The sequence below is a fragment of the Euprymna scolopes genome, chromosome 20 (assembly GCF_053919585.1).
Source record: "Euprymna scolopes isolate OS-2025 chromosome 20, ASM5391958v1, whole genome shotgun sequence".
Classification (NCBI taxonomy): Eukaryota; Metazoa; Mollusca; class Cephalopoda; order Sepiida; family Sepiolidae; genus Euprymna; species Euprymna scolopes.
Genome location: NC_136501.1, coordinates 66,308,217 through 66,331,377, shown reverse-complemented (window position 1 = coordinate 66,331,377; position 23,161 = coordinate 66,308,217). Strand labels below are relative to the sequence as shown.

At 32.4% G+C, this 23,161-nt stretch overlaps 1 protein-coding gene across 1 annotated transcript in view; it reads right to left on the bottom strand.

Moving 5' to 3' along the window:
* Nucleotides 1–23,161, bottom strand: part of LOC145241462 (thioredoxin domain-containing protein 11-like) — a 104,255-nt gene that overhangs the window by 7,678 nt on the left and 73,416 nt on the right. Inside the window, exons 12-13 of the mRNA XM_080104442.1 lie at nt 19,635–19,747; nt 15,964–16,044 (exon numbers count right to left, since the gene is read on the bottom strand). Of these exons, the coding sequence (XP_079960568.1) occupies nt 15,964–16,044; nt 19,635–19,747 (194 nt within the window). The remainder of the gene's footprint in view (nt 1–15,963; nt 16,045–19,634; nt 19,748–23,161) is intronic.

Below are 23,161 nucleotides of genomic sequence, written 5' to 3'. Positions count from 1 at the left end.
TTTTTCAATATTTGTTGTCTGAAGGGTCGAGCTTCAAAACGGTACCAATCTCATGAAAATCCGTGGCCTCTGTCGAAAGTTTTAAGCAGATATACAAACATACATTTAAACAGACAGGTGAGATTTCTATTATAGATTATATAAAATACTAGCTGCCTGTGTCTCCGCATTGCCCCCAAAAAGATTATTTTAAGAATCTGTTAATCAACTTGTTTAAAACAGGATAGCTAAGTAAGAATATTATTTCAACAGGTCTGTAAAATACAGAATTACTATTCAACTATCCATATTTACAGATTAATGAAGGTGGACGCTTGTATCTGTATGATTTTATTTGATTTATTTATTTTTTTTTTTTTACAAAAATACATTTGGTACTTCTGCAGTTTATGGACCATGCTGGGGAGTAGTTTATGGGTTGTGCTTTTTTTTTTTAACCTACAGAATTTAACTGAAATACTTCTATACTTTTACATCATTCACAGTTTTTTGTTTTTAAACAGAAAACATGAATTACTGGAACGAAAATAAAAAGTACATCAGAATTTAGAATGACATTTATAATTAGTGTCAGCATCATTGAAAATAAGATGTAATGAGAATTTGTTTCAATTGTGAAAAAAAAAAAAAAAAATCTTCAAATTAGGATGAAAAGAAAAATTGCTGCAGTGTAGAAGGAAGACGCTTCACATTCCTCTCCACAGTGACTTAATCCACAATACATTGTAGTCTACATTGCACTGTAGAGAACCTACTGGTGATTTTTAAAATTATCTAATGGCTTGAATTAAAGTTTAAAATGCAAAAGTCAAGTATCATGGTTCAATTGTGCTCTAAACAGAAACATTCATTTCAAACACACCCGGTCATATCAAAAAACCTACTGTTGATTTTATATACTAAGCCTTTCTGCTTGTGTGGTAATAAAACTTCTCAAATGCACTTGTAATGTCAGACTGTATAAGGTTTACTTTGGTAAAAGTCACCTGATCCTTCTTTCATCAGAGTTTTTCGATTATTAATCATCAGTACTTATCGAAGACAATCTGATACAAAACTTGTCTAAAACACTGCCAGATACATAAAGTGTCAAATTTCATAAATATCAGCCAGGCCGTTTTGGAGTCTATAAAGAACAAACTCACAAAGTTTCTTTTCCATAATAGTAGATATGGATATCCATACATCTGAACAGAAGCAGTGCTGTACAAATAATGATAGTTAATAATCTTCTGATGGCAGCGTGATGAGAGGGGATGAGCTTAATGGATAGAGCCAAAGTTTGTGGGAATATGTATTTAAGGAAGGCATTTTGTTAGGAATAAATGCAATTTTTTTTTTTTTTTTTAAAAACAAGGATGAAATGTATGCATAGTTTTACAAAAAAGTGCTGCAAGTGATAAGAGCAAATTAGATTTTTGAAGATCTGGCATTAAAATCTCATGAAATTAATGCATACGATATTAATGGATGAATATTTAATATAATTAGATCCTTCTTTGACAAAAGAAAGATCCTGTTTGTCCTTGATGGTTATACATTGAAAAATTAATGCAAATCTATTGGGGGAGGGGGGGTCCTTGGACTTTTATTGTTCCCGATTTTCATAAATGACCTCCCTGATGAAATTGTGTCTGAAATGGGTAAATTTTCCCATGACATCACACTAGTCTCAACATGTGGGCAAGACGAATATACACACACACACACACACCTAAGGAAATGGAGTCCTTATAAAATGATCTGCAGTTTGTAGTTGGATAGAAACAAAGACGGATGGTAATATTTAATGCTAATAAAAGAAAGCTTCTTTCATTTAACACTAAGAAATTTTTCCAACCATCGATTGCCTCTATTTTCAAGTTTTGCTAAATTACATTTCCTGTGAGAAAGACAACATAAGACAAACTCAAGATAGAAAATAGAAAGATGAAAAAAAATAGAGTCAAAGACAAATTAGACTTGGTTTTTTTTGTTTTTTTTTTACAAGGGTGTCACCACTTATCAAGGCCCAGAGGCCACTCGAGGATAAGGGTTAATAGGTATACATTAGTCATTGTGATTTTAGCATAGTAAACAGTGGGAATTTTGTAACTTGGATTACTTAGGGGGACGATTCAATTAGAACTTGTTCACATTGGACATTTTCTTTTTTTTTTCATAGGTATCAACTCATTATCAAGGCCAAGATAAATGTTATCAAATTTAAAACAGAAATCCTATTTATGAATTAAAAAACACTGAGGTCCCACATATCTGTACTACACTTTTTTCAATCAATTGCAATAAGAGCATATATAACTTTAGTTCCATACAACAATGAAAAGAAAAACAATTAAGCTAAATTACACACATACTAATGGTCTGCATTCAGATGTAGAAATACAACTGTTTTTTTTTTTTTGGGGGGGGGGGTCAATTGGTTCCACTAATCAACAAACTTCAAATTTGTAAATCCTTTGAAACTCTGGCATAAGTTTTGAACAAATGCACACATTTGGAAATTAATTTCTATGGAAATCAATCATTAAAAGCAAGAAAGAAATTTGAACAGACAAGAGCTTACAGTGCTCACTTCATTCTTGACTGACGATGGTTCACCAAAAATTTTCAATCCCCAATATAATATAGATATTAAGTGATGTGTTAGAATCAAGTAGAGATACCAGAGCTGACATATAGGTGGTGTCACTAATTAAAAAAAATTCATGATTTTTATAAAGTACTAACCTTCAAATGAAAGTTTTGAAATTTTAAGTCCATTGATTATTAGTTTACAAATTAGTTATTTAAGTGAAGCTACTGTTGTGAATTTCAAACCAATGAACAAAATTTGAATTTTGTGTATTGATAAAGCATTGCTTTCTGATGGGAAAAAATACTATTCAAGCAATCACTTGATAGGTGTCATTAAAACTGCTCCAGCAACATAAAATTTTAAGTGGTATGCCAACTAAATACTGTCATATAAACACAGATGATGATGAATGTTCAAGTTGCCTAAATTTAGTAGTTGTCCTAGAAGGCATCTTTTTTCTTTTTTTTTTCTTTTTGATAAATTTATTTTTGGCAGATTATAAATTGAAGTTGTGGTAAATAGAGGAATTGAAGATATAAGGCAGTGCATTTACCATTTTACTTGAACGTTTATCGATGTTGGTTGGTTGTTTTTTTTTATTTTACGGCATATCAACCCTTTCTGGGTTATTTAATGCCGAATCCAGTTATTTTGGGAATAGAATTCGATGTTGTATCCAGTTATTTTATGAGATTTTTATTCTTCAAGCTCTTTGTATTTTCAATTGTTAGTTTGTAGCTTTTGGTTTGGTTGTTTTATAGTGGATTTTATCATTTTTGTTCTGTCTTGGGTTTTGCAATGGGAGGGGGAAAAGATTACAGTATTATTGATCGATACATTTTGGGTTGGAAAACCAGTCAGAAAGTGTGGGGAGACAGAAAGAGAAAGCGTAAATAGGATGGAAAAGTGGGAAAAGGCAGATTGTTTTTGTTTTTGCAGAATATAAGGTTTTGGGGGTTATATTTTTTGGAAGAGTCCTATTTCTTTAATGTAAGATAAGATTTTTCTGGTGTTGTTCTCTTTGAAGATTATTTGAAGATCTATTTCTTTGTAGTGTTTTTTCCAAATTTGTGAAAGATCTGTGCATTCAGTAGATGTTTTACAGTAAGTGGTGCTTGACAGGGAATGCATTGGAGTTGAGTTTCTCCTTTTAGGAGGTAAGAATGGGTTAGGTGTGTGTGTGTGTAACCTATTCTAAGTCTTGTTAGAATGACATTTTGTTTTCTATTTGTTTTTTGATAATCCTGCCTCCACTCTCCAAGTGTGGGTTTTATATTGTATAATTTGTTATTTGTATTTTTATTCCATTGACTTTGCCATTTCACAAGTATATAGCTGTTGATCAGGGGTCCAATATCCGTGTATGGGATCCTGTGCCCATCAAGGTTCAACTTCATTGCCTCCTTAGCTATAGCATCGGCTCTTTCATTGCCCCTGATTCCCATGTGGCTAGGGATCCAGATGAATATTATTTTCTTTTGGTCGGTAATGAGATTTATTTTGTTTAGGAGTTTGATAATTGTGGGGTTCTCCTGTTTTCTATTTTTTATAGCTGTTAAAACGGATAAGGAGTCAGAGAATATAATGAATTTTTCTGAGTTTTCCTAAACAATGACAACCAGTGCTAAATCTATGGCTCTGCTTTCAGCACTAAATATAGAGGCTTCGTTCGGAAGTCGTTTGCTAATTGTTGTAGGCAGCTGCACATCCAACTATCGTTATCCTTCGAGCCATCTGTGTATATGTATGTATAGTCAGAGTAGTATAGCTTGATATTTTCAAGTTCTTCTTGAAATATGGCAGGATTTTTTTTTTATTTTCATTTAAGTTGAGCATTACATCTGGTTGTCTCATAGTCCATGGTGGGCTTTCGGATATTATATAATAGTGGATATATCCAAATATATTTGTTATTGGAATTTGAGATTCTTCTATACTGGTTTCCATTCGAAGTATGAATGGTTTTTATGGCTTTTTCTTTTCTGTTAAATAGGTTTCTATATTTGGGGTCAAAGGTACATTGATAAGCAGGGTTTGTTGGGCAAGACTTTAGTTTCAGGTAGTATTGTAAGCCAAGTTTTTCCTGTCTGAGCTTTAAGGGTGCTTCGTGGGCTTCTGCATATAGACTTTCTTTGGGGGATGTTCTATATGCTCCCAAGATTAGTTTTAGTCCCTCATCGTGAATGGGGTCAAGGATATTTATGTAGGAACACCTTGCTGACCCATAAATGAAATCCAGTTTCAAACGAATTAGAGTCCTGTATAGTTTTAGGAGCATTTGTTGGTCTGCTCCCCAGTCTGTGTTGGCGACAACTCTTAATAATTGTAGTGCTTTGTGGCATTTCTGCTTTAAATATCTCAGATGGGGAATAAAATTCATTTTTTTGTCAAAAATGATCCCTAGGTATTTATATTGATCAGTAATATCAATTTTTTTGCCATCGAGTTTGAGGGTTGGATCATTGTGCTTTTTTTTAATATTACAGATGTGCATGCACTTCGTTTTTGACTCGGAAAATTTAAGCCCATTTTTTGTGGCCCACCGGTTTATTTTGCTTAGGTTCAGCTGCAACTGTCACTATTGTTTGGACATTTTTTTATCTATAACAGATCAAGAAGTCATCGACATATAGGGAGCAGTCGGTTCCAGGACTTAGGCATTTGGAAATATTGTTAATCTATATATTAAATAAAGTGACTGATAGTATGCTTCCTTGTGGGACCCCTTCCTCCTGGTTTTCGAGGTAAGAAAGGGTGGATCCCACACGGACCTTAAAGTTTCTGTCAGACAAAAAATCTTTTATTAATTTGGGTAGTCTTCCCTTTAGTTCAAGATTGTGTAGGTCTTTCATGATACCATATCTCCATGTCGTATCGTAGGCCTGTTCTAAATCGAAGAAAATGGTCATTGTATGTTCCTTTTTTATGAATCCCTCTCTGATAAAGGTTTCTAAGCGTACCAGGTTATCAATGCTGCTTCTTTTATTTTGGAACCCACTTTGGAGGTTTGCAATCAGTCTTTTGTTCACTATTCTTTCGAATGTTTTACATATGCAACTTGTTAATGCTATGGGTCAGTAGCTTTTGGGATCAGACTGAACTTTATCGGGTTTTGGGATGGGGATCACTGTTGCTTGTTTCCATATGTCAGGGAGTTCACCCCTGATCCAAATATCGTTGAAGATGTTTTGGAGGTAGATTAAGGATTTTTAAGGTAGTTGTTTCAAGAAATCGTAGTGGATCTCATCTGGTGCTGTTGCAGTGTTGTGTGAACTGTTTATGGCATCGGTTAATTCAGATGGGTGAAAGGTTTTTTGTAGTCTTCTACATTGTCTGACTTGAAGTTTAGTTTGTTCCTTTCAGTATCTAGTTTGGTTTTTTTGAATTATGGTTTATAATTTTCTCTGGAGGAGTTTTTTTGAGAAGGTTTTTGAGAGTACATTTGCTACATCTTTTTTGCTGGTTATTTTTGTATTATCTTTTGACAGGTGTTTTAGCGGTGTTGGTTGATTTTTACCAGCTATCTTTCTAACCATATTCCAGATATGTTTTGCTCTGGTGTTAGAGTTCAGTTTGCTGATATAGACTCTCCATGGCATTCTTTTGACCTCCTTAATTGTTCTACGGGCTTTTGCTCGGTTTTGTTTGAATTGGTCTAGATTGTGGGTAGTGGGACGACTTAAATTTTCGCAGTGCAGCTTTACATAATCTTACCGCCTTTTGGCAATCTTCATTAAACCGACGTCTTTTATATTTTTTGGATTTGGAGCCTTTGAGTATACATTCCCCAGCTATTGACATCAACGTATCAGTGAAGTGTTCCATAGAGTTCTCCGGTTTATCTTTGTCTGTTAGTTTTGCATTGCATTGGGTTTTATATTCCTCCCAGTTAGCTTTGTTTAGCTTCCATCTGGTGAGGTTATCTTCAATTGGGATTGAGTTTTCAAGTATGATGGAAAAGTGATCGCTACCACAGGAGTCATCATACACTTGCCAACTGTAGTCCATTAATGTGGCTGAGTCGCATAACGACAAATCAATGGCTGATTATGTACCTGAGGCAGGGTGGAGCTATGCATTGAAGTTTTGGTTCATGAGGGACAGATTGTTATTGTTGATGATATTTTCTAGTTTTTTACCTTTTGCATCTGTTTTATTGCTTTCCCATATGATGTTGTGGCTGTTGAAGTCTCCTAGTAGGATGTATGGTTTAGGAAGTTGTTCTATTATTTTGCTGACTTCGGCTTCATTTATGGGGTCATGTGGTGGGATATATATGGAGCAAATGTTGATGGTTTTATGTAAAGTGGTTTTCACAGCAATTATTTGTAATGTGATGTCTAGAGTTATTTCGCTCTGAGGGATGTCGTTTCTAACTAAAATCGATATACCTCCGGAGACGGTCTGTCTAGTATTGTGTATAAAGTTGTATTGGGTGTAGTTTTTTTATAGTGATGTTATCGTGTGTCTTTAGGAATGTTTCCTGGAGGCAGATGATAGCAGGTTGTAGTTTAGATATTAACAAAGCAAGTTGTTTATGTTTGCCTTAAGTCCTCGGCAGTTCCATTGACTGATAGTTTTTATTGTGTTCTGTCATTTTATTTGTCTGGGGGTGTTTTGTCTTCTACCGCCATCTCCTCCAGTGTTCCTATTTTGTTTCCTCCTCTTGAGGTTGATTAGGATCTAGATCTTGGTTTGTTAATTGTTTTTTCTTTAGTTTTCGTTTTATTGGGTGTTGTTTTCATTTGGTTTGTTTATAAGGGTTGTTTTAATTTGGTGAGTTTTTTCTTTTTTTTTTTTTGTTTGATTTAATTTGAGTTTTTTGGTTTGTTGGTTCTGTTTTTTTTTGTTTTTTTTTGTTGTACTCTCTTTTATAAATTGATTAGTGTTTTAATTCCTTTCATTAGGTCTTTCATCTCTTATCAATTGAGATAATTCTTCAGTTTTTATTTCTGGATGATTTTTTGTATAACTTTGACAACTTTGATTTGTGTGTATTTTAGCATTCTTGGTTACTTCTGAGTATCTTGCATTCATAATTTTCCTGGCTTCCGGGAAGGTTATATTTTTTGTGTACTTTATTGTTATTTCTTTTTCTTTTAGCCATGTTTTGCATCCTTTCAAGTCAGCTTCAATGGTTTTCACTACAGTTTGAGTATTTGGGGTCTTTTTTGCAGTCACTATGTTTTGAGTTTTCACCACATCTTACCCAGATTGATGATTTGGTGCATTTAGATTGGTGATGTCCAAATTGTTGACAATTGTAGCACCTTAGAGGGTTTGGGATGTATTTTTCAACGTTTACTTTTAAGTATCCAATTTTAATCTCACTTGGGGGATTTGTGGAGTCAAAGGAAAGTATATATGTATTTGTCAATATAGTTTCTCCATTTCGGTTTCTGCTTATTCTTTTTACATCTGTAACACTTTGGGATGAAAGATTAGATAAAATTTCCTCAGTCGAGCAATTTGCTAGTTTACTGCATCTAATGACTCCTTTTGAGGAGTTTAGGTATGGGTGGGGATAAGTTTTAATTTTGATATTGTTAAAGGTTTGCCATTTGAGAATTTCTTTTGCTTGTATTTTTTGTTTCAATTCAATAAGTATGGTGTTATTTTGTAGTCGTTTTATTATTTTGGGTTTTATTTTTTGAGAAAATTTTTTCCATTGTAAAAGGTGAAATTTTATTTATTTCATTTTTTTTCAAGTGTTTTCATTACTAAAAATATTTTCTTTGATTGAGCATTTCTGTTCATCCTCTTTGGGGGGGGGGGGTAATAAAAGCCATAATCAAATAAGATTGGTTTTTTCATCATCTTTGCTCCCCACCCACCTCGGGGCCCTATATGGAAAGTGCCTGGGGGGAAACCCATTCGCCCATGCTCAACAACGATACAAAGATGATATACTCGATTTATGTGATATCTGTCATGAGCACCTGTTTTCCTTTGATGTTACTCTGGGATACATAGTAATTTAAAAGGTTTGCAGCCATGTCATAGATATTTCACTTCGTCAGTTGACCCTCAGCCACCGCTTTCCACCATATATTAGGAAGTAGATGTTATTTGTGGAGAAGGGATAGGCATATTGTGTTAATGATAGGTTTATGGGGTGGGCAATATATGGTGGGGCTTGACGTTACCAGCCGATTGATCTGATCGGACCCTTCAGACCACACATCTAGCCTAGTAAGGCCCAAAGTATTGGGAAGTGAGGGGACTAAAACCTGACCTCCAAGTCTCTCAACCACCAGGATCCCATCCTAATGGTATTACGGGTCGCTACCTATGGCCAACAGGTAGCCCCACTGAGGGACTTCTACTCTCTGAAGGGGGGCAGTTGGCATATTCTGATGCCCTGCCAACAGGGTCTAGTGGAATCTGATCGATTGGAAAAACTTTATATCTCCAGTTGTTTGTTTCTTTACATATTTATGGATTTTAGTTTGTTTTTATTATTTTGGTTGGTATTTTTAAGTTAGGAAACCAGTAGGGAAGTAGGGGTGGAATGACAAAAAAAAAGAAAAAAAAAGAATGTGTGGGGGAGAGGGATGTTGTTTTTGTTTTTGCAGAATATATTTAAGTTTTACAAAAGAGGATAAAAAACAAAAACAGAAATTCAATGTAGGTACATTTCATTTCAGGAAGCCAAAAGACAGCCTGATCTGGTAGCACCAGGTTTATTGATGAGAAAGCCGTGTTCAAAATGGATCGCACATTTGTTCAGTTTGTCAAAAACACCAACACATCAAGGATTCAGAATATTGATTGTAACCATTTGGTTGTGGTTGGTCGCGTTCAATGCTGCCAAGACTAAACTAGTTTCATTCAATAATTACAAGAAACCCTCTCTACCACCTATAGCAATGGCCAACGACTCTTTATCTGAGAGTACATCTTTCAAACTCCTTGGCCTAACGTTCACAGGAAACATGAGTTGGAACAATTACATTGAAGGCATTGCCAGGGCCGCTGCAAGAAAGGTGGGCTCTCTCTACCGTGCTAGACAACTACTAACACCCGAAAGTATCCTGTACCTCTATAAGGCCACCATTCGCTCATGTATGGAGTATTGCTGGTGCATCTGCTACTAGTTTCTCGCGCCTTGACAAGGTTCAAAAGAGTCGCAAAACTGATAGGCCCTGAACTGGCATCTAAGCTTCAGCCTCTGTCCCATCGACGAAATGTTGCATCCCTCTGCCTTTTCTACAAGTATTTTAATGGTGAATGCTCTGACGAACTGCAGACACTTGTGCCCCCACGACGTGAGCACCCTTAACAAACCCGACAGACTGCTAAATCTCACCCCCACATCCCTAGAGATCCTTAGATGTAAAAGATCTTTTTACTCCAATAGTTTCTTCCCCAGAACCGTTGGACTCTGGAATTCCATTCCAGGTCCCTGCTTCCCCAACAGTACTGACGTGCAGAAGTTCAAGTGTAACGTGAACCGACATCTTGCTGCCCAAATCTCTACATAGTACCCCAGTAGTTGTTGCCCCTGATAGTAGCTCCCTACACCAAAGTGGCAATTTGCCTTGTTTGGGGTGGAAATGTAATAAAAAAATAAAAATAAATAAAAAATTTAAAAAAATTTCAGCACAAGTTTTTGTATTCACGTGACAATCGGTGAAGCATGGATCCACTACTTCATTCCAGAGTCAAATTGACACCGCAACAGGTGAAAACTTTTCGTCTGTATTTTGTTCTTTGATTACTTTAAGAACCATCAACCATGAATATTAGATAGCATTATTGAAGCATTTGAAGGAATCAAATGACCATAAATGAATAAAAAACAGTCCTTCATTAAAACTATGCTCCTCGTAACACATTGACCACAATGATTGCAAAGCTACATGAATTTTAATTACTTCTACACGCACCCTATTCGTAAGATCTGGATCCCAGCAGACTTCAAAAGAATGCTCCAGGGAAAGAGATTAGGATCCAATGAAATGATATTGGAAATGTTGGCATATTTTGAAGCCAAAGACAAATCATTCTATAAAAAGACAGAATTGTTAAATAAATGTTGGAATTAGTCTCCTTCTAGAGTGATACACTATGTTGCTGAATAAAGTTAAATTTTGCCTAAAAATTTATTTTATTAATCAGACTTGCGACTCATTGAAATGTTAAATATCCAACCAAGAGCTCGATGGAACTAATCAAATAGTTAGACTTTTGTATTTTATTCTTTTGAATTTTCTTTTAGGCAAATTCTACACATTGATATAATATAGGTTTCATTCTGTTTGAGAGGATTGTAGAAATATGACAAACGAAAAAAGTCGATGTTAAAGTGCCATTTGTTTTGCTATGACACACACACAGTTGAAAATGAAAAATGTATTTACAAGAACGTTTTTTAAAAGATACAATGCATAGTAAAAAAAAAAAAATTCTTTCAATCTAATGATATGAGTTTCTCTCAAAAGTTGCAAATATCATAAATGGCCGATTATTGTTACATATTGAATATGGGTATTTCAACTAGTGTAATTGCTAGTGTTCATATAAATGTTCTTAAAAAATATTCAAGAATAGCTTAGCAAAGGATTATCTGATACCATCAGAAAGTTTGAGAAAAAAAAAAACAGAAGAACAGGAAGTGAGAATCACAAGTGACGTCATCAAAAAAGATTTTTTGAGCAAGTGAGAAATTGGTTAGAAGTGAGGTGAAGTATGATGAAATTGATATCTTAAAGGAATAATTAAAACATACTGCGGTCATCTTTCTCCAACAATGTGTCAACTTTTATGACAACTTGAATGAAGGAACAAGTTTTCCATTTATGATTCATCAGAGTTTATTCTGCAGTAAGTTTTGTTCAGCAGGAAAAAGCTTTCATTTCTTTGATCTTTCACATAAATTCCAGTTGAGAAAAAAACCTTCTATAGAATTCAATGTTCACTTTTGAAAGTTGATGACGTTTCAATCACACACACATTACATAATAGAGCTGCCACAATGACAAGATATGCAGTATGCAACATTTTCGATTTGATGCTAATGACAAGAGTATATAACATTGAAAGAAATAGATTAAAAAAAAGCATCATTTATATAATAAAGTGGGATGTGTGGGTGTGTGGGGTGTTTATAATAGATTATTTAAATCTATTCTGTCTTTTATGACCTCCTTCAAGTGTTAACAGAGAATGATGGAAATGAGAGTGATAGATATAAAATAATAAAAGCAGAAGATTCAACAACAGTAAAATAGTCCAAAAGTGATACACAGAAATTAATAGATCATTTGATTTTGATAAGTTGCTTGCAAATTGTGACTAATTAGACGGATTAAAATTGAAGTTTTTTCTAATCCCAAAACTGACAACTATTTCAGCATTTACTTTGATTAATTATTTGGATTAAAATTTATAGGAAAAAAGTTTTAGCGAAACAAACGTTGATCAACTCAGATTTTGTATAATAGATAAAAGATGGAATAGTGTATATTAAATATGTACATTTGTATAAACATTGACTATTCAAAAAAAAATATAAAAACCACAGCGTAATCATTTACAGTGTGTGTGTAAATACATGTACAAAAAGGATTTTAAACACATTAAAAATGTTTACATACCTGAGCATTTGTGAATACATATAATTTTTGAAAATGGTGAATCCCTACACAAATGTAATCATTATTTTAATATTAGAACCCATTAGGCCATTAAATATGATTGCATTTATATAACTATTCACCATATTTTTATTACACTTATTAAGTCATAATGCTGGAAAATTCCCTCAAAATATATTTTCATGTTATATTGGATTTTTATGTATACACTAGAAGGAACACATTTTCCGCTCACAATTGAATGAGGACGTCCTATCTCCAGAACATAAGATACCAGGGGCATCACAAATCTGTTTAGTGTGTCGAAATGGGTTAATGTAATGAAATTCAATTTGAACTTGTTACAATTCATTTATTTTATTTTGATTATTTTAGATATACAAAATTGAATCTTCTCTTTATAAATGTATAATTCTTTCTGTGCCAATTTCTTCCAGGTTACTTCAAGTTAGGTTGTTATTTTCAGTAACAAGCAATTAATTTTTGTTTTTAAACTTAATATTCATGATATTGTGTCCATGGATGTAAAAACAGTCCCATCTTAAAAAAGGCCACTTATCAATATGCTCGGTTTAATGTGAGGTTTTTAAATTATCTTTTACAAAAAAACAGTTAATGAAATTTTCCCCTTATCAAATTGTTTTCAGCTGTTTTTACATAATCCAAGTCTTAAGTTTTTTTTTTCTATTTACTATTAAAAGTAAACTCTAGTTTGATCTCGACTGTCCTATGAATCATGTCATGAAGATTCAATGTTTTAGCTGTTCATATGATCAAAGTTGTGCTTCCATATCATTTTTGTACTTTTTACTTTTTTATTGAAATTTTGCCTCATGTTTAGGCTGGTTCATTCTAATAATTATTGCTTCCATCATGATTAATTTATATTTACAAGTTGACATTAGATTTGTAAAAGTTTCCTACTTATATAAAGTCTGCATTTTTAGTTATAATCCGTGAAAAAAAAAAAAAATAAATAATGTATCAGAAACCGAAAAATGACTAGAAAACGATATGGTTCCTGAAAGAGATAAGTATTATATCAGTTGCGGTAGGGGCAATTAAACTAATGAAGAAAAAAATCTAAAAAGAATTGTTTCTCTGGAAAACTTAGCTGCAGCGAAGTACAACTAGCAGCTCTTAAAGAAACAGCATTTATCCTCAAAAGTTACTTGGATATAAATTTAACGCATCCAGAATAAAGTGTTAGCCCCAGAAAGAAATAGTTAGAAAAGATCAAAGTAACTAAAAAAAAAAATTTAACCGCACACATAACTGTATGAGTAATACAAATAATTTGAAGCGAATTTATATTATTTCACAGATGTTGCTTTCTTAGAGTCTCACACTGTCAGTATCTGCAACTGAAAGATAAAACTTTAAGGTTATGAATACATAAGTTCAGTCACCATAATGCATTATTTTGAAATGCTCCACACATGCATCTATATCTACATATGCACACGTATGTGGATAGAGCAGAGTGACCAAAATGTAAATAGCGTTGTAAAGTGAAATTACTTTTTAGCAACAAAAATAACTTTACGGCATATCAATCCTTTACAGATTATGTAATGCTGAATGCAGTCATTTTGGTAAAAATGGGCTTCATTTTTATGAGTTTATCCTGTGCAGTGGATTTCTCACCAACCTATCCAGTCAATGGCTTGATCAAGTTGAAGTCAAGCTGTTTTAGATATTTGTTTTTAAATATTTGTGTAAAGTATTCAACCATCTTTGTTTAGGTCATCCTTTTGGCCTTTTCCTTAGAACCGCCACCTTGAATCCAGTTTTTGCAAGTGTTGACATTTGTATGCAATTCATGTCCGTCTGTATAAGTATAGACAATTTTCCCTTTTTATCAGAGATTGGTGTATCATTGTAATGGTGGTGCAATGGTGCATATCAATATTTCGGAGATGATTTTGAATAGTTTTTTTTTATAAATTTTGAATAGATTTTAATGTAATCTTTATACTCACTATAAATCTTTCTTGTTTACAATTACATTATCATTTTTCTTGTTATAAAAGTTTAATAGAAACATGTAAATTAGATAGGAAAATAAGTTTATTTAAGTGTATATTATTAAACTGGATTAATGTTTAGGAGAGAAGGAAGAATGTACAAGATGATGCAATTTTTACCATCTGAAAAAAAATTTTTTTTTTAAAACGAATTTCAAGGAGAATTACTCTTGATAAACTAGCCAGAGTTACCTCCCTTGCCAAGTAATTTTATAAGTTTCAAGTATCTGTAAAAAAAAAGTTTGATTAGTCGACCAGATAAGCTCAAGTTCTAAAACAGAATTTTCATTTATAAAACAGACAGATTGAATTTTCTCTATAAACGCCACTGTTATTGTTTTGTCCATGTTTGAAATAGTATTTTCGTAAGTCTGCCAGGCCTAAGTTAAAAGTTTAACTGTTGAGTTTGTGACTGTGTACAGCTTAACGTCCACATAGCTTGACCAGTCATCAAACTTGGTAAAAATATCGACTATGGACTAACTTGAAACCGATTTAATTTTGAGAGATTTTGGTCAAAGTTCAAGATTACGGAAAAAGTAAAAGTTAAACTTTTGGCAATAATTTCGGTTCTGTTCAGAGACTTAGCCCATATTATAATCAATGGAATACTGTTTCTTATATGTCCTTGATTTTTACTATGAAAAGTTTTGCCATCACTGATAATTTGACAATTTTAAACTTTCGATTTTTTTTTTTAAATCTATTTATGAATCTGATGCACTTTAACAATAACCGTCATAAAAAATGTATGCATGATCAGATAGTTTTGGAGTTATAAACGTTTCTATGGCATAATTTCAGGAATACTTAATATAATATGGAGGAGTAAGGTCAAATAAGACTTTGGCCAATCCTTACAATGTCAAAAGTATACAATACCGTGATTGACTTATTCTCAAATATGATTTATATTACATTAAATGAAAAATTCAGCACTTTTTATTATTAGCATTTATGTAAATTTAAATTCCATTAATAAATTCTGCAGAACAAATTTAAAACTAGTTCTTAAAAAGATAATTTCTGCAAATCAGAATAGTATCTAAACAGAAATACCCTCAAGTTTTAATATCCTATACCAAATAGCTTTGAATGAATTACAATCTTTTAAACATCTGCCATTCATCTTATACAAACTCCATGAGTGACATCTTGCCGGTACAATCCTCAGAGAGCTTGTGGTATCTACTCCAGTTTCAACAACCATTTCTTAATCAAATAACATATGCCACAACCAATTTTCTCAACCCAAATCAATATTAGTTAACCACTCTTATCACTTCATAAGAAAAATTCTGCTTCCAGCATACCCATTTATCCTACTGTGGTTTATATCTTTGTTCAATGGTAAGTCACCATCACCCACAGAATTATATGCAAATTGACACAAAAAAAATTTTTTAAATAAACATTTTTTTGCCTTCATTATTAGACTTTAATTTCCAATAATTTTTACACCTTCATTTTCTAAAAAAAAAAAAAAAATTATAAAAGTCTAACAATATTTTTAAATGACACAGAAAATACTATAAAAAAGAAAACAATTATTGAATAATGTATGGAATCAAAACAAGAATGGATCAGAACAGAAAATATTAAAAGATAGATGGATGGATCAGAGCAACGATTGCAAGAAGGATGAATCAAAAGGATAGATTAAAGCAAAGATTGAATCAAAGTTGGGATTTATCAGATTAAAAAAAAAAGTAGTTTACGAGGAATTAAAATAATTGAATAAAAAAATTTTTCATTTTACCTGCCAGATGGAAAGAACAAGAGAGTTGGGTATGTATCTGCTGTGTATTCCCAAGGCAGATCTTCACTTTCTCCATTTATTCTGAAATTAATAAAAGCATTCTTCTTTACTATTTAGGATTCCTTTTAAGTAGAAACTAAAAACAAACCAGACAACACAGTCATTAATGCTTTTGTGAGATGATAAAGAAAAAGCTGCAACAAGATTTTACTAAATTTCCAAACATGAAAAATAAAGATTCTTGTTTTGCTTTTTCGTTTATTTTATTAATGTTGAAATATGGTCTTAATATTTCATTTTTTGCATAGTATATCTTACTGAAATTCTCATAAAATATAAATACATGTTCATTAGTTATATCTATAAAATTATCTGATCAGATATTATGTGTTCGTGAATACAGCTAAGTAGAATTTGTAATATTTTCCAATAATTGATTAAACATATTTTAAAAAATTTAATAAATAATTTTCAGAATCCTATTTAAAACCAATTAGGTAAAAATCGATCAACATGCATTTGTCCTTATAAATCTTCAACTAAAAACATTAAAAAGGAAAAATTTTGTGCGATTTAAATTGTAACATTTTATGAGCCATCCAATCAATTTTATTGCAAACTTGATTTATTTTAATACATATATTCCTTAATTTAATTTTTTCCAATTATTAATTTTAAAATATCTATAAAAAAATAAATCGAAATAAAGTAAACTTTTAATATCACATTTATGATAATGGGGTGCATTACAAGAAAGATTACTGTAGAATTGTTTTTCTAGTTCAGAAATACACATTTCATATTTGCCTTTAGACATTGATTGGAGTAAGAAATTACTTTCTTTCAGTCAATTTAAAGGCTTCAAAAGTACAATTGAATTTCAAAGTATCAAAATATCTTAGCCAATTTAATATTTTGTTAATTGAGAAAAAGAATTAGTTTGAATCTTCAAAGTTTGAAATTGTCAAAGAGAAAGTCATTTTGGTCTTTTCAATACTTAGCAAATATTCATGTATTAAAATATTAACCATTTTGAAAAACATGTTCATCCCATAATTTTGGAAGGAGATTAATACAACAAATTTTAATGGATTATAGTTTTATAACAATTTATATAGTTTGCTTATTTATAACAAAACAATATCAGGATAATTAAATTCAATAAAAAAATAAGTTTTTAAAAGCAGCAGCATCATATAGGACGGGTTGCCTGAACCAAATTGACTCTTTCCCTCCACTAGTCTATCTTTCATGACCTTAGGAAAATCTTCAAGTTATAAGCCAGTGTCTTCCATCAATTTTTTGTATGTCTTGACAGCTCTTCCTACTTTTGCAGTTCCATGTTTAAAATCCCACAGTACCACATGACTGATGACCTCATTTCTTTTCTTCTCTAGTAATGTCCGGCATGTGTTCTTTCTCTTATTACTGAAGAGATCCTGGGCAACCAACCATACAGATGACTAATGGTTGGGTGTGTTTTCCAGTTTAAGCTTAACACTGCCTGGAGCATTTTAGTGAAAGTCCCATCCAACTTACTTTCAAGTTTTTATTGAGAGTCCATGCTGGTGAACCAGCATTGTCTCCACTAAAGCTCTTGATTTGTTCTGAGAAGGCAGATTTCTATATAACTTTCAAGCAACAAAATAACATGTGGTTAACAAGAGAGAATAATGAAAGTAAAGATTACTGGGCAACGCCAGGTAAATTAAGTTAGTTTATAATAGTAAAAACTAATAAAGAAATTTCTGTGCTTGTTCAAAAAGAGGCATCAGATTGATTTTTTTTTTTTTTGTAAACCAAGAACATTATTATTAATTATCATGTCAGAAATAGTAATATATCCAAAAATTATGAAAATTCATTGAATAAAAGTTATTTTATTTTCTATGGAAATTACTAGAAATTGCATTTTTTGTATAAGTTTTAGAGTAGACGGTAAGGATTTCAGAAATAGGGGACATAACTTAGAAAGCATATTATAGATTACATCATAATGGCATCCAACATATGTAGCTGGTATCAAAAGATTTTTATTAAAAACACAATAGCAGTTCTACTTGATGAATCTTTCTAATTTTCGGATATATTACTATTTTTTGATATAATTCAATCAGTAATATTGTTTTTGCTTCAAAGGACATATTTAAAATAAAAATTATTTTTAAATCGATCTTTCGTCTCTTTTTGAACAAGCAAATTTTTCAAGATTTTAGGAATGAAAACACCAACAACTTTAAAGAGTTATTCCCCTTGTTTTGTTTAAATTCAGATTATGTCAAAATCTATATATCTATAATATAAAGCTGAACGTCCGTGTGTGTGTTTGGTCACGAATAGGCTCCTATATGGTTGACTATTATAGAAAACTGATCACATATAATGATAGATGTATCGAGACACAGGAATGGGTATGTTTGATCTGGCATAATGATGATTCATTAAAATTGTGGGGTCTGTGTACGCGCCTGGTCCACAAAGTATGGAAATAAAAAATTTAATTAAAAAAAAAACGTTTACAAGTGTTTTTGATATCGATGTACATAATACTTTGATAAGTATGTTTTAACTTAAATAGGGATGGTATAATAAAATTGTGGGGTCTGCGTTCGCGCCTGGCCTCCATAGAATGGAAATAGGCACAAACTTTAATAAAGACTTTTCATATCTATCTGCGTAAGTATACTTTGATAATTATGTTTCAGTTTGAAGAAATATGGTATAATAAAATTATGGTGTGTTCGTTCGCGCCTGACCTCCATAGAATGGAAATATGTCACAAAGTTTAACAAGGTTTTTTAATATAGATCCACAGAATAATGTGATAAGTGTTTCAGTGTGAACAGGTATGGTATAATAAATTATGGGGTTTATCTATTTAATTTTTACTTTCATCATATTTTGCTTTGGTTTTGATACCCCCAAATTCGAAGCTATCTCTTTACAATCCTTCCTTTTCATAACCTATCATACTTTCATAAATCAGAGTTTATTTTCTGTAGGCTGTTTTTGAACCCAGTCAACGACGGATACTTTTGTTAGTATATATATATATATATATAGCTTTTGAGATTTGAAAAAAAAATCACTCAACCGCCGATCGAGTGTGAGGGAAAATTTACTCGCCCAAAATAGTTTTACTCGTCCGACTTTATGTCTTTGTTTCAGTCAATAATAGTAAATAATTTTACAACAATTAAAGAAATTGCCTAATGTGGGGAGCGTGCGCATATTTTGTGTCTGATTTAGTGCTCGTCATGACTAACTGATCGACTGGATCAGGCCTATCCAACCACCTGTCTTGGCGTGTTGCATATCATGGCCTAATAGGACCTTGAACATGATCTGCTCAACTATTCTGTCCTTAGGCATTACAAGTTGACACCCACGATCACCAGGTGGCCCCATTGAGGGACTTTTATCCTCTGCAGGGGGCGGGGCAGTCGATGTATTCTAATACCCCACTGACAGGACGACTACTCTACAAGAGAGTATTACACACACCTCAACTGTGTTATACCAAGAACTTGTGTTTTTATCGTAATGTAACAACATAGGCAATCATATAATATACATATTTACGACACATTTTTTATAATTTTCTTTTTATTTGTTTTATTAGAATCCATGAAACTTTGAATTTTGTAAGAAAAGCATTGTCATCATCTTACCTTGAAAATAAAAGGTTGCTTGCTTGCTGAAAATACCTGGCCAACGATAGGTAGATATGAGCAAAGCTTGCACAGAAGCCACACCAGGGGGCATAGTACAGAAGTAAAACATCCTGGAAAAAGAAACAAAAACAGAAAAATGTCACACTATAATCATTATCCATGTCGGTAACAAAAAAAGGTATATGTATACATGTAAATATGCCCAAAATTATTTCGTAAATCTCTAGAACACATTGTTTCGCAAAATTGTAACGAGAGATGAAATACTGCTGCTGCTGTATAGAGCACTCTTGCCTTGATCAAGTACAAAACTAACTTCACAATCTAATAGGATATGATTTCTTCAGTCTCTTCCTCACTGAAGAAACATTGCCAGTGTTTATTTCATTATTTCCATGGAAGGAGTTCAACTGGTTTCCCTACAAAACATTCACAGCAAGGTTACATCTATTAACAAGCCATGCATGTGTCGTCCCCCTCTGGTACTGCATATGAGATGATGCCACAAAAAATAGTGAAGAAATGATGAATTCACCAAGTTTCAGAAAAATCTAATGGATGGGACTCCTTTTGAGCTCCTGGGAATACTAAATCCCAGTGAAAATGGACAAACGGTGCAGTTTCACACCTTAAGACATGTATATTTGAATTCAGCACCATGGAAAACCACTCAATAGACATACATGTCAAGTTCTTGAGTAATATGGAAAAAGAGCTCCAAAAGGGTATGTTTTATTAGCCTTAAAAGTCCTAGAGGGATGCGAACCAGAATTTTGCCAGGGTTACCCATACTGAATTTATATTAAGAACAATGGCCTCTATATTTTGGCCAAGTTTCAGGAAAATCTAATGGATGAATCAAACAGTATGGGGCAAAAAGTTTCATTTTTGGCCATTTGGGGATTGACCTCTTTTGAGCCCCTGGGAATGCTGAATCCCAGTGTAAATGGATAACAGTGCAGTTTCAGGCCTTAACACATATATTTGAGTTGACCACCATAAAAAAAACACTATATAGTCAGACATATCAAGTTTTTGTTGAGAAATATGAAAAAAGAGCCATAAAAAGGGACATCTTTAGCACTAAAAGTCCCCAAAGAATATACCATCAATTTAAGAATTTTGCCACGGTCACCCATTCTGGATTTATATTAAGAATAATGGGCTCCACATTTTTACCAAATTTCAGAAAAATCTAATGGACGGATCAACAGTTATGGGGCAAAATGTGTCATTTTTTTACCTCTTGAGCACATGGGGATGCAACAGGAATTTTCTCAAAAAAATTTTTTTAGAAATACATTAAAAACTGTCCTCAAAAAACTATCTGGTCTGGAAGAAATTTATACTTTTATATTTTTGGGGAATGAAAAACTTGAAATAAAAGTTTAAAAAATGAATGATTTTTAATAAAAAAAAAAAATCAATTTTATTTGTTCTTCCTAAGGTTTTGCCTATTTTTAAACATTAAGAAAAAACTTAACTCATATGTAAGTTCATCTTTTTTTTTACTCCTTTTTTTCATGCCATCAAATCGTTATAAAATAATAACACCATTCTTTGTTTTTAATACAGTATTAACCATTTATTAATCACTTTCCTGTTATGTGTGTGTATGTAGAAAGAGGGTTATAGCAATGCAGGGAACCGAGTGTTAAAATGATGTAACATGGACAAATGAAAGAGGATCCTGTAGAGTATTTTTTTTTAATATTACATATTCATTTATTTTCCAGATCAATCACCAACACAAATCAGTAAAACTAACTGAGGTAACAAGGATGGTGCAAGTGTTTGATATTTTGAGAATATAATCTTTTTCAAAAAGAAAGACTAAAAAATGCTGTTAAAAATGTTTTAAAACGTTATACATTTACATTTTTGAGGAATGAAAAACTTACATTTCCATTTTTTGGGTCTCTTTTTGAAAAAGAAGATATTCTCAAAATATCAAAGACTTACACTACCCCACTTATCACAAACAGTAAGTTAACTTTACTGATTTGTATTTGATCTGGAAAATAAATGGATATATGAGAATATAAAAAACATTCCAGAAAACCCTTTCGCTCGTCTATTTTTGTCTATAAGTCACATTATTTTAAAACCTGGTTCCCTTCATTGCTATAGCCTTCTTATACTCCTCCACATTTATTTATCAGCAATGCTTCAAGCAAACTACTTTTCCCTCATGAATATACATACAGACATGACAGAAAGAATAGACACTAAGATAAATATTTTTCGCAAGTTATTTATATTTACAGATAAGAGTAGTGCTGAAATAACTTAGACTATCTCATTAAAATTGCATCTAACAACACTGAAGCATGCCATGAACCAAAGGAACATCAGATCTATCAGAATTTCTGCAAGAATAAATCGTGGGTCAACATGAAGATGATCTTAGTCAACACAAAATAGCAGGAAATCTTTCAATACCCCTTTCTACTGTCAAGAGAGTGACTGTACAATTCACAAGAGAGGACAAAGACTGCACAAAACCTCATTCAGGTCACTGCGGGTCCTCTGAAAAAACCTTAAGTCTTGTGAAAAGAAATATTTAAGAGGATCCTTGGTGCAAAGCCTCTGACATTTCAACACAAACTGGTTAATATGTTTCAATATTACATGAAGGACTCCTACCAATATTTTCAAGTGGTAAAATGAACCAAATTAACTATTTATGGAAGATGAAGTTCCTAGTCACTCTGCTAGAGTGACAACACTGATTCAGATAAAATTGAATAAACTTCTATAGCCAAGTCAGTTCCTAGATATGAACTCAATTGAAAACCTTTTGGGCATATTAGACCGGAACCTTTGCAAAAAGAAGAGGAAACCATCTTCTAAGCTTGAACTTTTAGCATTATTGCATCAGACATAGCAAGAAATTTCTCAAGATTATATTCTTCAACTGATCAATGCAACGCGTGTAAGGGTTGTAGCATTAAAAACAGCAAAAAGAATGAGACTCTCAAGTATTGGTTATTAAATTTGTGACCATTTATTCTTTATTTTGTTCTATAAATTATGTTTATTGAAATAAACTGTTTCTATGGGGGTTTGTTCTTTTCTGTCATGTCTGTGTATATGTTCAACAAAAAGGTTTTGTTAATCCAATTTCTGCATCCGTATATCTACATAATTGTCTAATAGCAATTGAAGATGCTTTTTACTAAATATCGACTGGCATTTTCTTTCTTTTTAGTAATCTACAACAATTTTGAGAAATTAGTTGAGAAAGAGAAAAACAACAGCATTATGGACATCCCTTTTTCTTAAATGTTCCTTGTGACTTTTTGAGAGTCTAACTTTTCTTAGTTTTTACTTAATTAAGGCTGACATTTCCTCTTAGAGACTCCAATAAGTTATTGAAGAAAATTTTAGCAATTTTTTTTTTTTCCATCCACCCAGTTTCATTAATGAAATAAATGTTTCCTCTAACACTAACTTTTAAGTAAGACATTTTATCAAATCTCCAATACTAACGATTACTACGATACTATCCCATTGATTACTGC